Genomic DNA, 16550 nt, shown 5'->3' with positions numbered 1-16550 from the left:
CCTGTGATTCAGAGCAGGGGCTCTAGGGAGCTGAACTTTGCTGCTTGCATCCACAAAATCTCACAAATGCCTGACACAGAAAAAGTCCCTTAAAGGCCAAAACCTGTGTGCCAATACTGCTGTGCCCTTAGCAGGGTGAAGACTAGAGACAGTGCTGAGAGCACACAGGAAGGGAAGGTCCTGTTCAGTAGAGTTTAGTTGTGGGGCTAAGATGGAATATTCTCTTACATTTCTCTCACACACATCATCTGTAAGTGTGTGTGCCTGTGCATTTCTCTCAGCCCAGGCCTGTAAATTCTTGTCTGTTTACAAGGAAGGGATTGTTCACTGCCAGTCAGGATGCAGAGCACATTCCTATGTCCAAATAAAAACAGACTTATAGGTGCACAGCACATTTTTTTTCCTATTATTCGCTTTAAGGCATGAAAATCTTCTCGTACACCCATGCAATGTTTTTGTCAAAAAGGAAAGATATCCAGATACCTTTTATTTCACCTAGGAAAAGCATAGATGTGTAAGGATTTTGTCTGTTCTAGAAAAGCTATACAGAATTTTATGGAAAGTGTAATGTCTAAGAGAGCTACCCACTTATTGAAATAGAACTTCATTAACTTTTGTAAGAATAAGAATTACATTATACATAATTAAGGTAATAGGTAGAGATTCTTTCCTGTCTTACAAATGAAATAATTCTCTATTAATAATAAAATAATAATTAGTTACTTTTGAAAGATGACAAATCAGTCCTCTATTACAGATTTCATGCTTTGAAATAAAGTAATAGTTTTACAGAATTAGCTACAGTACAGCCTTTGAAAGATGAAGGTACTTCATAGCAAGTTTAAAATGGTAGATTTTATTCTCTTTTCTGTGAAATATTTTTGACATAGAATAAAGTTTTATATCATTTTTCTTTAGACAAAGAGTTTTTCCATAACAGAGCAGGGAAAGTAAAGAGGAGAGAGATTTATGCAGGTGTTAGAACTTGATGGTGAAATCAATGCTTGTTAAAGATCATAAAACGGTATCTTAAAGTGCAGAGTTTTCTATTCATGCACAGGGAACCTTGCATTCACACCAAGCAGTGTGTCATGGAGCATGGCTCAGTTCTGCTATTCCTAGGCATGACAACAACAGCACGAGCACAGGCTGACAATTTGGGCATGCCTGTATATGTCACATACCCACACATTAGCAAAAATTACTCTGGGAACATAAGAACACAGCTCTGGTCTAACTAAATAAACATCTGTCTAACTGAAAAGAACTTTCCCAACCCAAGATGGAATTTTTGGCTACTTAATTAATACAGTTTTGGTCCTTAATTTTTTTGCTGCACTAACTTGTGTTACACTGCTCCCTGACAGACTCAAAGGGCACAAGGTTGTCTGCTCCACTTAAAAAAAAATGCATCCACAAAGGCAGTCCTGCTGGGTTGTGCTTTCCACTGCTATCTACCCCAAACACATCCTATTTCCCCCAAAGCAAGAGGCACTTACATACATCTCTGCATGTGTGGTTTCAGTTGTTAGTGATGTGTAATTCATGGTATGATTAAGGAAATATTAAAACCCACAACTTTCAAACAATAGAAATAACAAGCTGAGGGACTCAGAGTGGGCTGAGTGGAAGCATGGGCACATGAAGCTTCTTCTTGAAGTGCTCCCTAAATGCAGCTTAGGCTCAAGACTACGAAACTGTGACAAGAAAAGCTGTCACTCAACTCCACACAGCACTTGCAGAAGTTTCTGAAGTTTCATTTTGGAAGAAAGCTAAGGTGATATCCCACCAATGGCATATAAGACTGTCTTTGGTAATTAAGATCTTTAATCTTGAAAGCAATGAGTTTTTCCAAAGCAACTTGGATAGACTTCCACTGAGGTTTGCCAAGGTCCTTAAAGGAACTGTCTGCATTTTCCAGTGCTAGATTAGTGCTGTTTGGACAGCTCACTATTATTTTTAGGTTCACCCATTACTCAGAAAAGCATCAGCTTTAATTTACTGTCAGTGCAACAGAAGCTGGTTAGGTATCAGGTTCTGGGGAGGAGAATGAGATATTGAGGAATTGTTAGAGACTGAATTCCTTAAAGCAAGCATGACAGCTCCAGGTGATATCCTCACAGCTGAGAGCAATATACTCCTCAAACTGAAATGTTTTCTGAAATGATGCTGGAAGTGACACAAGCCAGCTGACTGCACACAGCATAGGTGGGTGGAGAGGCTGAGAGTGTTTGGATTTGGGTATTAAAAGGTCAGCCTTCAGGATGTGATGTAACCTGATTGAATGGGATAAGGCTTTGAACAACCAAGGAAAAGTTGAGAAAAAACTGGTGTGGCAACCATACTTGGCATATCCAAATTTGTGGAAGTGGACCAAGTTGGGGTATGCTACAGTTATTCCATGAATAATTAATTCTGTAAAAATATTCATGGTCAGATGGTCTTTAAGCCTTGAATGATCTTCAGAAATTGCTTCTTGCCCAAATTATGAATTGATATTAATGATAACAACATCTTATAGTATAATTATAGTGTGCTTTTCATTCCAACTCATCCTTAGGCCTTTTACAGCATATGTATAATTCATTTTTTGCTTCCCTTAAGCAACACTTAGTAAAGACAAGGGACTGTATTAGCCATTAAGAAAGGTAATCAGACCACTCTTCTGAATTCTCACCAATACACTAGCTTCTAAACCTTTTATACAATCACTGCCTGGTGGCAGCAGTGAGGATGGAAAAGGAAATTGGAAAAAGGAATTGGAAAAGAACATCTCTTGTCATCAAAGGCAGTCCCAATGTCTGACAGTAACCACAGCAGCACTAACTAAATAAAAGTTAGAGAGCATGAGCATTTTAGAAGATAACTATAAAATTGCAAAGCTAATGTGTGATTTCTATACTAAAATTCTATTTCAAAGAATATTTGGGATGATGCTGTTGATATAAGCATCTGCATCTTCACTCTTAGATCCCTGGGAATTCAGAGTAACTGCTTTAAAGAATGCCATGTTAAGGTAATTCTGGTTTCACTGAACCTTCAGGAAACAGGCATGTTTTTGTATGTTTCTACTGTTTGGGCTACAATGACAATAACAATAAAAGTTTTGTGGCATCACACAGTCATTCACCAAGTCAAAAAGACACAACAGCAATTATAGTATTGCCCTATTAATTTTTCCCATCAGAAACCACTCATAATATTAAATAGTTGATCCTCTTTCCTGGACAAAAGTATCATCTGGCAACTGACAGCAAAGTAAGCATTAAAAGGAATCATTCTTGCCTTTTGAGGTGTGAATAACTCTATCTCTAAAGTTTTCCAACTTCAATACTCACTATTATGCTTGAAGATTCTAATAGTGGCACCTGAAAGCCTCGCACCGAGAACAAGAGAAGTGTGGTTCAACTCATCACTTAAAATGAGGCAGCCCTGTGGAGAAGGAGTACAGTGAGCATCTGCATGAGCTGGGAGGCTGCTGCCTCGTGTGCATGTGTGTGCCAGCAAACACACGTGTCTATCACAGAGCATTGCACCAATTAAGCTGTAAGGGTTAAACATTAAATGAATTTTCTGCCACTTTCCTGAAGGTGCACTGGAAAGGCATGGAAATAGTGGGATAAAATTCTCGGGCATCCCCAAGTGATGCATAGGGGTCCAATATTTCCTATAACTGGAAAGCAGCAAATAACCCTATTAAAGAGTGAGTGCTTTATAGTAAAATCAGGTGGTGTAGCTTCCTCTATCACCTGTTCACAGCCCATTTTGAGTTGCAAGGAAAATGCAGCCACCACCCCACATACAAAGACTGCAGGACAGTAGTGTAAGGAGAAGCAATACTGAGGCTGGCCTGACATCAGCTCTTCAGACTGCAGCAATGAGATAAGAAGAGACTGATGCCTTGTAAGTTCCACCTCCATTAAGATGTGAATGAAGTTTAGGAACCAGAGTCTTTCTCTGGTAAATGCATGTACAGTTGACCTGCAGTATCCTTTTTATTAATTAACTTAGTTAAAAACTCATTTTGCTTTTAGAAATAAAAATAGAAATGTCTGAGAAGTAAATTTGTCTATTATATTAACAAGGGGCAGAACTCACAGTTGAAATTCAAGCTTGAACCCTTGTTTGGCTCTGCTTTCCACTGAACATGTTTTGCTGTGTTTCATTATCCAAAGGGTAAAACATAATTAAGCAAAAACTTATTCTGGAATCATAGATTAGGCCTAGGTTTAGAGATACTCACACAATCTCCACAGAGACTGGTTTGCAGAACTAACAGTAAGTGTAGATGCAGCTTGACAAGAAAATGTAGCTGCTAGTCTTAATTGTAGAGGGAAACATAGGAGTAAAACTATCAAACATAGGGTAGTTGAATAATATTTGTAATATATATAATAATAGATACCAAATTTTTACCAAATTTTGTAACACATACCAAATATACATATACACACATATATTTATTTCTTAAAAATACATACAGTAATATATTTATTTGTGCCACTTATATCTATCTCACCTCTGACAGAGGCTTGAATCTCTACATGAAGCCAGGTAAGGGAGGGAAAATTATCATACAGCTAAGAAAAGTGTCACACACTGCATATCTCCAATTTCACAATTTACCTTCATTAATTCTCTGTATCTGTTCCCCTTGAGACTGACTGGACAAGTTCTCCAGCACTGCTGCAGACTGAAGTTCAAGCTCTGGATAACTGAATTAAGTCTCACATGTACAACTGTGTACATGTATTTTAGAGATCTTGCAAAAGCTGCAGTCATCTTCAACAGAGAGTGAAGAAGTAACTGCACCCCTATGCTGGTGTTTCAGAAGTCTTGGTCATACACCACAAGCTGAATTCATTCTACCTTCACCAAGAGGGAGGTGATGTTTTGTGCTTGCATGGCACACTTCAAGCTGCTCCACACCTGGACAAGCCAAGGAGGAGTTGCCCACTTTGCAGCTGGCACAGTGCACCCATTTGTGATGTCTGCAGCTACCAGGGGCAGGGTGATGGATATCCATGCCTGTGAGTTAGGCACTCCAAACTGGAGAGGAGGACCCTTCAGCACCAAGTAAGAATCCAACATTTGTAACATGATCACAGCTTTAGAGTTGCATTTGCTGCCAGATTTCTTTGCAGGGCTGGCTGGAACCTCTGTTCACCAGGAATGCTAAGCACTATGCTTTTCCTTTTCTCATAGTGTTGTAAAAACTATCCTGATCATCATCTTTCATCACAGGCAGCTGGGCAAAATCTCAGCAAGTAGCCTAAATACTTCCTCCCACAACAACTGGACATGGATTCAACATTTGGTTACTTCTTAAGGAGAAGCAACTTCATTAAGAGGAGCTAGAGAGCTGTATCACTGATCCTTAAGCAGATGTTAGGCATGTGTGATAGCAACACAGTGATAAAGGAGCATATTTAAAGTCACAAGGTTATCAGCTTTATGACTCACACATTCCTGATACCAAGCTCTGTTCCTTGATCAAGCCTTTCCATTCACTGAAAGCCCAGAGTACTGCAACAGTAGTTAAAACAATTAATAAACAATTGTTCTAGGTGTTCCTTGAAGGAAGTACTCACCTTTCCAACAAGGGCTGGAATATTCATTGAGTTAGTTGCAAAGCCCATGCCAAACACCATAGCATCTTCCACACCAAGGAACGTGGCCACAAGTTTCTCTAGTTCTACATGTTTGTCTAGGGTGCCTGCAGAAATAAGCACAGGGAATATTAAATCTGATTTAACTGTGAAAGTTATTATGACACAAAACATACAAAAGAACAGGCTAGAAGTGTGTCATTAAGCTATGTGAAATTAAGTTCTAATGAGGGTTTTCCATTTGTATCCTGTGCATGTGGGCTAATGCAAGAGGTGCAAACCAGCTGTGACTAATGCTAACAAATACTGCTGTTAGGGCAGCAAAGCAGTTGCTATGGGAAAAAAGGTTCCTTTTCCCACAATGACTTTTGACACAGTTTATTCTGAAGACTATGTTTTTGTCTTTTTCTCTCCTCTACAATGAGGACAAAAATATATTCTTTCTGTAGGAAATATGGGACTAACATTTTAGGCATTCTTGAGTTCTCACCAGATGTGAAAAAAAAAGAGCGACAACAAAATTCTTCCTTTTCTATTGTCTGTCAATATACGTGTACAAAATTCTTAATTAGGATTTTATATGGATAGAAAAACAAAAGCATTCTCCATATTTTTCTGCTTTGGGAGGTAAAAGCTGTTTCACTCCCCATAACTGATGATAACTTTGCTCTTTCTTTCCTCTCAACAGCAAACATAAATGATAATGCAACAACAGAGATTCTTCTTTATTACATATTAATTGTCTAATACTAGTGCTTGAAGTCTCCAAACAAGTAAGGTTCTCCAACTATCCAACAAAAGCAGTATCCTTCCTGCCCAACTCACAGTGAAGGATGACAAAATACAGAAGGCAAACAAAGCAAAGAGTGGTGTTAAGAGACTGAGATAACAGATAGCTTTGAACAGTAAGGAAGCATCTCAACTTGCCAGCTCTCTAGTCTTTGGTTGCCTGGCTGTGCATTGCAGGACCAAGGCAGAAGGAACTCTTACAGGATGATCTGTGGGGAAGAAAAGAGAGTAACCTGTCGATTCTGAGAGAGCACTTCCCCTATGAATAAGGCTGTAATCAGAGAACAGAAGAAAAAAAATAGGCAAATGAATATGTTACCTCTCTTGCACTGCACAAGCTGATGGCACTTTAATAATATAAAGTGAATTACAATGGATGGAACAAGAAAGCTCTGTTCACTGTGGTGGACAAAAGGCAGATGAGTGGAGGAACCCAGAGGCTTGGCTAGAGTGTCTCAACAAGAATGATGAGTCAGGATCTTATCTTCATCATGGAGCAGAGCTCATTAACAAAAATCAAATATAAATGGCAGGAGAACAGTTTCAGCAATAGCAATAAGTCAGCTGGTTACAGTGAAGGAGTGTTTTCATTATTTTTCCTCATTAAATATCTAAAGTAAGAATGACATCCATTTGGAAATAGAATGTGGAAAATATCTATCAGGCAGGCAGGTAACTCTCCAACTATCAGGGAGATAAGGGACAAGGATCATGTGGCTTCTTGAAAAACCTGGATTATTACATGGACAGTAAAGAACAGCAGTACTGCTGAGATTTTTCCAGAGCTTTCCTGGTAGTTCTAGACCTGAGCCTACTGCAGCAGAGCTTCAAGAGTGTCTCTGCACTCCTTGTATCACATTGCATGTACCTGGAGCTGGGAATTAGGTAATGTGACACAGAAAATGTGGCTCTGCAGAAACTCCTCTACGTGGGAGCTGAGTCTGTGTGAAGCTCTTTGAGGACGGCTATTTTTTGAATTTGCACATCCCAAGACACACGAGGATATGAGCTGGCTCTGCACACAGCCACTGTTTAGGACCCAGGTTCTGTGAAATACAAACCAGTGTTTGAGAGCTGGAAATGTGGGTAAGAATCTGTCTTAAGGTGTAAGCCCAGCAGGACTCAGCATGTATTTCAGTGGTTCTGTATTTTTCGTGAATTGGGCCCAGCTAGTCTTCAACCTACAGCACTCATGAACAACTAAGAGTTCCAGCAGGATCAGCTGCCTGATAACATCTTCCCTGCAGATGTTATTTTGTCACTCAAGGGCTATCAGCACACCAAAAGAAGATGAAGTCTGAAATGGAAGCGTGAAGCCAAGCACACTATGGTCACAGCTTGAATTAGAAGGTTTGTGAAAGCATGAGAAACAAGCAATGTGTGATTTGCAAGACAGGCATTTTAAGGCATGACACAATTGTCCCTGACTCTTCTAGGGATAAGTCTGACACTAGGGTGGAGTTAAATTGCTTTTTGGGGTTGCATCACATGTTTTCTGTTTTTATAAACAGGAAAGGCCTGACTCAATACAGACTGTTCTGTTAAAGCTCCAATTACATGACCAACAAAAAACCAGCACAATTTGCATCTATTTTTATTGATTTTGTCATGGTGAAGAATGACTCATTTTGATAGTGACTAATTCCTACTTATTATTTACTAACCCTAAGTGCTAATGCAGATGATACTGTACATAACTACTGCCTACAAATCCTGGAATACAAATTGAAATTGGTTAGCAAAACAAAATTCTGAATGGCAAAGATTTGCAAAATGAGCCCTGGTTTTGAATCATGTTAATTATCGTGGCAATATTGTTGGTGGTAAGGAAGGTGCTGCAGAAGCAATACAACACCATCAGTGGGAGGTTCATGAAAGCTGAATACATTGAACAGAGTAGAAAAAGCATATAATCATGCAATGATTTAATCATATCAGGAGATATCTCTACACCAGATAACCCTGGACACTGTACATCAATTCTATCACCTCTCTCCACTGGAAGAAACAAGTGGTCAGAAATGCACTGCTGGGATGAGGTTTGTCCACTAGCATTCCCAGTTAGTCACATCCACCACCATGACACACATAAACAGCACTAGCAGACAGATGCAAATTTGATCCAAAGGAACTGGCACAAGCTGAACCATCTCAGCATTTCAAGCTACATAACAAAGGCAGTAATTACACAGCTCTTCATTAAATACAACCTTAGAGATGTCAAGTAAGGTTATCTTGGCCCTTAAAATGTTTTGTATTGTGCTAGATTCAAGACTGGTATAATGATCTGATGAATGAAAAGTGATATATTAGATCTATCTTTTTAATATACTGCACACACAGATACTTTCTAAACTTGCTCTATAAACAGATATTAGAATTTCCCCACTGACTGACTACACCTTGTCTTGACCCAGCAAATGAGGATACAGCTAAATAATGTACACCAAATCACCAGAAAAGACTTAAGACAAAAAAAAAAAAAAAAAGAAAAAGGTACCTGCATCTTTAAGAGACAAAATCCTTTTGAAAGTTACTCTTCCCTGCTGAACAGCTTTATCTAACACAATACAGCAGGAGTTACTGCGATCCAAGACTATATAGGTATTAAGATCACAGATCATATCAAAAGTGCACTTTCACAATGAGAACCACCTCCACAGATTCCCACACTTCTCACAGCAAATCCCCTCCTTTTCAAAATCTGATGACCCAGTTCCCTCCATTAACTTGCCACTGCACTCTGGTGACAGGGGACATGAAGTACACTGTGTTTTTGACAGGATTTTTCATATAGTTACCCATGCTGTTGAGCTGACAGTCGCTGCCAGATTACTAGAGAGATAAAGCTGGGAAATGGACTTCCCATGAGCCATAGAGTCATTAATTAATTTGACACTTTCAGCTTGGACAAGGTGGTTTATGCCACTGGTTGGTCTGCCCAATACAGTCTTTCAGTTTCTTATACACAGGCTAGTTGAGCTGCCAACACTGGCAGCAGTATCCTGTAATAGAATTTTATGTTTGGAATTCTAAGACCCAAAGAAGAGAGGGAAATACCTGCTTGCCTCAGGTTAAACAAAAGCTGGAAGAGTAAACTGATACAAGCAACAAGCCCTTGAAAGAAAACAGAACAGCTGGGAACCCTGTGCATCCCTGACGTGACTCCCCAAGGGGACTGAGAAGCATTACACTATGAAAATGAGGGTTTGTCAGCAGCATCCTTGGGAGGGTGAGGAGCAGAACAAAACATCTGAACTTCCTTGTCACATTTGAAACTTAAGGTCACAAACTCACTCTGGTAAGATGCCTGTCACAGATAAAAAAAATCTGTATTATTGAAAGACATGCACGCTTTTACAAAAAGCAAGATTGGATGAGTTATTAATAGCAACATGAAGAAACAGAAGCTGTGGAAATTATATTATTTCCTTACACGGTGTTACCAGAGCAGGTGATGCAGATGGTATCACTGTCCTACAGACCCACTAGTAAAGGAAAGCCTCAACTTGTAGAATGAGTCTTGTTGGAAAGAGAGGGAGAAAAGCACACATTTAATGCTGTGCAGAAAAGAATCTCCAAATAAAGGGGTTTTGATGAATCATTTGATAGAAAGGAAATGCTCAAGTTTTCTTAACAATGCTACCAACTGACAGGGCTTTCATACCACAGAGATGCCGTGGGTGTCATCAATCTAATAATGTACCTGTGTAATTTAGTGATTCTCAGGAAAGAAGTAGATTAGTTTTAACAGAACTTGCAGCTGAATTTAGATTTTGTGGTTTTGTTTCTCTTTTTTTTTTTTGCCTTTAGGAAAACACAAAGTTAAAATTTCTAGTGTAAATCCAGCATCTTCATGCTAAAATCTGTATGGCAGCATCTTAAATATCTAAATATTTGCATGCAGATAACATCATATATCAGAGATACTTTAGGTATTAAACAAGTCACACAACCCTTAATTCCTATAGATGCCTTCAATTCCACCTGCTAGAAGATGGGCTATCCAGACTATTAATCTTGCATTCCAAAGCATACTTTTGCAATGGTAGAATACAAGGAACAAACCTGACCCAATGATTATAAATTAAATAAATGGATTAGTTATTTATGAGTTATTTATAACCCATATAAATGTCTTAGTTATTTATAATAAGGTAGGCACAAAAAGGAAAAGGATGTTAGTGGACATGACAAAAGAGAATTCTTCACATAAATTGTTTCCTAACTGATACCATACTCTATCAGAAAATAGCTAAGATTATGAAGTATGTGTGTATATACACATATACATACATGCACACAAGTTCTCATTTTTTGTGGCTTTATTTCTTCTTAAAATCTCACTTGGAAAGTGTAAATTATGGGACATTCGGTTCTTTATCTCTTTCTCCAAACTGAAAAATGACACATTTATTCATGTTTGTACAGTATTATGTTTAAAATGAGCCTTGGAGCTAATTAAAGCTTTGAAGTAGTGTAAAGGAAAGAATGGCCAAATAACTATTTTAATCTTCTTGAAATGCTGCTAGAAATTCACATTAATCTTTAAAACCCAGTGGAAGGAGGTAAATGAGTTCGAGCTACTTTTGTATATTAAATGTTGGCACAGAATTTCAGATCTGCTTTTTAGAAATGAGATCACAATCAAGTGTAAAAAAAAATCCTCAAACAAAGAAAAAGCCCCAAAACCGAGTGCAAGTTAGGTGTTAAAGGGTAATCTGCTAATATGCCCTCCAGAGTGAATCACCCTGCAAGTGTTCTGTGCAGGCTCCAACTTGTTTTTTGGTCTAAGGTATAATCACAGGAGAAGTATTACAAAAGGCAGGAATCCTGCCTGGCTGCTTGAGCAGCACTAATCACACGTTTGCTCTGGTTACTCACATATGTCATCTCCATGAGGAATACTGGAGAGTTGGATAAACAGAGCATTGGAAGTGCTGGCTGTCCATGTGACAGTCCTGTCACCATCCCAGCCCTAGGAGCCCTAGGAGTGCTCAGAGCATGATAATCTGCCTTATCTTAAAAAAAAGTGTAACTTTGCTGATTTTGTTATCATCTGCAAGCAGCAAGCAGGAAACTAATTTGCATGTTTCTCCATAATTCTCAGTCACATTGCTTAGAAAAGGCTGGCTATAAACACTGAACAACAGGATGGGCTCAGACAAAAGGCTCTTGAATCTGCCTTTAGCAGTAGCCAACTCCCACTCCAGCCATTAAAATACATTGATTTGCATGGGAAAAAGGAATTTACATTCAAGTTGTCATTCTTTCATATTTTTATTATATGGAGGGAATGCTTGCTATTTCATATTTATTTAGGTTCCTATGTGCTGGCAGTTTTATTAAGCTAAAAAAATAACACTTTTGAGAGAAAAATTAAAATACATATAACAGTAGGGATAGTTTTGTGGGACAGTTTATATGGAATGCCCTAACATTCCCAACACTCCAGTTAATTGAACAGTTGGTGTCCAGTTACTTAGATAATCATAGAATAATCACAGAATATTTTGTGATGGAAGGAACCTTAAAGATAATCTAATTCCAGTACTCCCACCTTGGACAGAGACATGGATACCTTTCACTGGATCAGGTTGCTCCAAGCCCCACCTAGCCTGTCCTTGAACACTTCTAGTAATGGGCATCCACTGGACAACCCCTGCAGGAAGAATCTCTTCCTGATACCTAACCTGACCCTGCCCTCTGTCAGCTTGAAGCCATTCCCTCTTATCCTGTCACTCCACATTCTTGTAAAAAATCCCTCTCAAGCTCTCTTGTAGCCACCTTGAAGTACTGGATGGCTACTTAAATCCTTCAACATTCAAGAATAATTTTCTCAGACCCAATATTTATTCCTAAAAAACAAAACTTTTTGTGTCACAATTGGTTTCTTGATGTATAATGAACAAAGCAAAGAAATTAAAAATTACCTTTTCCTGAACCTACAGGAGAGACTGCTGCTGACAAAAACTGTTTTAATTTGAATAATACCCATGGTCAATTTTCTCAGAGATAATAGGTGCAGATCTCTCTGTAGCCTCTCTTGGCATCTCTCAGAGTTAAAAAGGACATCCTGAATCAGGTACAGTTTGGGTATCTCTGTCAACTATCAGTGAGCACTCCTCTGCACACATGTAAAATAGTCCCTGGAATATGTAAACTAGTTTATGGATATATATAAGCGTCTATGACTATGCAACAGGCTGATGTAAGGGAAAAGGTATTTAAGGGGTATCCCCGAAGGTAACAGGGTGCTCTGGGCTGAGTGCCAAGATACACCCAGCCATAATAACCTTTGCTCTATGGTCCTTGTCTCCTGTTGTCCTTTATTAAACTTCTTAAATTTTCACAGGAGAATGAAGGTGTTTTTCACAGCAGCAATGAGCTCCTCGGGTCTGGCAGCATTTAGATGAAAACCTTCTACCAGCTTCATACATTGCCCCATATATCTGGTAGTGGGAAAGGACAGTGAACCCTGACCACTCTTCCACATCACACATTATGTTGAAAATGTCTATAATTTCTCCCCTTAGGCTCTTTTTTTTGAGACAGACGACAGACATTTGTACCAGCTGGAGACAGCAAGCTCAATAGTTCTTCACCCAGAAGCTTTCTGAGGCCTCTGATGATCCCTGTGGCTCTTCTTGTATACTTCCCAGTTTTGCTAAATATTTTTGATCAGACCTGCACAGAGTACTCAAGACAACAACAAACAGCAGCTTTATGAAGTAGTATACTGAGGCTCTATGGTTGGCTTTCTGTGTACATTCTAGTAATTTCTAGTGTTTGTTTTGCTTTCTGAGCGTGGAACAGCAAGTTAATTCTTTCATGGATGTACCACTTATAACTTCAAAATTTTGCTCCTAAGGGCTAATAACTATCTTGGTGTTAAAAACAAGAAAGTATTTTTACTTCACATTGAAAGTTCCACAAAACCCTCAGAATCGTGTCTGAAATGACACTGTTATAGTAAGAAAGTAATTTATTATTATTAAGAGGAGCATGGAATTCGAAATGGATTGGAAAGCCTTAAATCTTTTTATGGGGGATAAGTCTAGGAAGGTCAGCCACTGTTTTCATCAATTTTAACCCTGTTCTAAGAGGAAACTACCTGCAACATCATTCTGATATGATAGCATTGTATACCCTCTCCACAACCTCCATAGTTTTAAGAAGAGAAGTGTAGGCGGAAGACCATAAAGGACAGTTTTACCATCATGTAATTTTTCAAACATCACTCACATTACTTTTATTTGTGTCCTCTTTGTTTTACTCTCTATCTGAATTCCTCTGAAAGCAGTGGAATGATCCTTCTCAGAAAGAGAGCTACCACTGCTTAGAGAGAGATCTTGCTAAAACTCAGACATGCCAGACACTCAAATGCACACAAGCAGAACAGTACTTTCAAAGTGAATTAGCTTGAAAATACAAATACATTCAAGTGCTCTCTTGGACTAGAACCCTACAGGCAATTTACAGCCTTGGCTCTTGCATCTCACTGCACTTTTACTTCAAAACACTTCATCTCCACACACAATAACAACAGAAGTTTTGAAATGTGATCTGCCCAGAAACAAACTCATCCTGTTCCTTTTATCTAAGATGAAGATGAGAAACGATAATTTTAAAAGGTAAGGTGTTTCATTCAGACCCTTCCCCGTCTCTCTCTTTGATATATATATATGTAACTCAGAATTTTTCTGTTGGACTGTGATGAGAATGGAGCAAACAACATAAAGGAACAAGCAAAGAGGGTATGCACTATGAATAAGAGGCTGTTTTCCTTAGATTGTTTATACAAATCTTATTGACAGACAAGCTCCAAAGAGCCAGCACCAACAAAGAGCCACTGCTCAGCCCTGCCCTGTGGAGCCACTCTCTCCATGGAGCACACAAACACAGGCTCTCTGTACCTGCCCAGGATAAACTGCTGTGACTGCTCATTTACACCAGCTAAGCCTGGCCCTAGCACCCTGCTTTCCTTTCAGCACGTCGATGTCCAAGCTGCTCTCCCATATCCACTTCCAAAAGACTGAGACTCACAAGGCTTTTGGGATGCTCTTCATCCTTGCATTGTGAATAGTCTTGATGCAGTTCATGGGACTGTTTGTTGTGAAGGCAATTAGAATGAATCTAAATCCTTGCTCAGTCAGTCAAGACAATTTTGAGTACAGTACTGGAGTTCAGATGAAGAGAATATCCTAGAAATCACTATACACTTGCTCTCAAATAGGATGAAGTTACTCTGTATGATTTTTAATATTTGAACACAGAATCAATCTTTTAATAAGTTGGGTTGGTGTTTATATTTTCTTTTCTCTTTTTAAAGAATAAATCTTCCAGTAAAAAAATTCGGCAAAAGCTACAGAATGAGGAACACCAGCCATATTCTTAGATGTCCTGAAAACAACTTGAAATGTTCTTAGACAAAATGGAACCTGGGAGAAAAACAGAGAAAGCTTCCTTCAATACCTTAAAGGACTAGCAATGGTGACCACTTTCAAGCATGCAATTCAGGTTAAATAATATATTGCAGTCACCAGATGGGTCACCTACAAAAGGAAAGTAGGGTCAATCTGTAAACCCTCTCTGACTGGTGTCACTGACATAATTATTATTGGCAAGTCAAATCACAATGACAAGATAAGAAGCAGATCACAAAGTTTGAATTACTTTTTCTTCTGAAATGGAGATTTTACATTAAAAAAACTAAATTAAACACAGTATTTTTTCCTGTAAGATTTTTGGAAGTAAATAATTTATATTGAAGACAAAAATGTAATTTTTTTAGGTTGCTGGACTATAAAAAGAAATCTTTTACAGACTTCTCCATTCTGGGAAGCTGCCTTTTTTCTTTTCTTTTTTTTTTTTTTTTTTTTTTTAATTTAATACTCCCAAGAAAGATAAAGCCTGAAGAGAAACCTCCCCTAGCATTTCTCTGGCTTGAAACTGTTGTTTTTTGGTTTTTTTTTTGAAATGTAAGATGACTGTACCATAAGGAATGCAATGCTTTGTGTAATAACAGAAAGTTGAAGGTAACACTGCATGCAGCCTACAAACTAACAAAGCAGACAATCATAACAGATAAAACCAAAAATGTCAGATGGAGCCTTCCTGAATTTATCTGCTAAAAGCAAACTAGAAATTTCTGCTTTGTGCCACTGGCATCTCATTAAACATTCCAATACATTCTTAGGACATGAGATTAAAAAACATTATGTAAAAGATCATTTTACTAATGTGAAACCTCTGTGTGTGGTAACTGATACAAATCTCTGATGCAGTTGAATCTACCCCAGATCAATTGTTGAAATCTCAATGTGTGTGTGTTTCCATCATTAAAAAATCCCAGGCCAGTAGATGACACATTTAGTTTAGCTTTTCCAAAATTCAGTATTAGTTTTCCTTTTTGAAAAAAACCCTCATGTGAGAAAAAATGAAACACAGCATTCCTTTTAACTGTGAAACAAGTAATTGCTGATGTGATCAAAGTTCCCTGTATCTAATTTTTTTAAGACATCTGTGAGAAAAAGCGCATAGTTACAGAATGTTTGGTGGTCGTCTCACTGTTTACTCACCCATTTCTTGCCTGGTACTGCAGATTCCTGTCCCATATTTTTCTAACTCTATGGTCACAGTTTTCAAAGCATTAACATCTGTTTCTGCAAAGCCGAGGTAGTTATAAGAACCCATATTGATTACATTCTTGATAGTCCTTCCTGTAAACCTGTAATTAAAGCAAATTTTGAACAATAGTGCAATATTCATCCCAAATGAAAAAATCTCAAAATTTTCCCACCAAATTTTGTTCCAGTGTCAAATTTATACTTGCGAATTTACAGTCCTCATACTCTAACAGTCCAAAAGTTTCTCTAGCCTTCCTCTTTTCCTAAGTAAGTACTGTTTCTTGGTCAGAATGCTTTCTAGAAGGCACACTACAGATGGCAACATACTGGATCAATGGCTGCTTTTATGGATTTAAATAAACAAACAAACCTATGACTTTATTTAAGGAACAACTTACAGACATTAATTTTTCAAGCAAATTGTCAACTGCTTCCATTAAGTCATGAGTGTTCTCATACACACACAGAACTTAATGAAAGTATGGGAGACACTATGATCCATTCTCAATAAGCTCAAATCTAG

General features: G+C 38.3%; 1 protein-coding gene across 2 annotated transcripts in view; it reads right to left on the bottom strand.

Annotated features, from left to right (window-relative positions):
* SPTLC3 (serine palmitoyltransferase long chain base subunit 3) overlaps nucleotides 1–16550 on the bottom strand; it is an 85608-nt gene that overhangs the window by 36628 nt on the left and 32430 nt on the right. For both annotated transcript variants that reach the window (XM_085576107.1, XM_021527824.4), the window contains exons 4-6: nucleotides 15980–16128; nucleotides 5592–5716; nucleotides 3339–3432 (exon numbers count right to left, since the gene is read on the bottom strand). In XM_085576107.1, the coding sequence (XP_085432233.1) occupies nucleotides 3339–3432; nucleotides 5592–5716; nucleotides 15980–16128 (368 nt within the window). The remainder of the gene's footprint in view (nucleotides 1–3338; nucleotides 3433–5591; nucleotides 5717–15979; nucleotides 16129–16550) is intronic.

Source organism: Lonchura striata, chromosome 3 (assembly GCF_050655825.1).
Source record: "Lonchura striata isolate lonStrDom1 chromosome 3, ASM5065582v1, whole genome shotgun sequence".
Classification (NCBI taxonomy): domain Eukaryota; kingdom Metazoa; phylum Chordata; class Aves; order Passeriformes; family Estrildidae; genus Lonchura; species Lonchura striata.
Note: the sequence above shows the minus strand (reverse complement) of the source record. Positions and strands in the feature narration are given on the sequence as shown.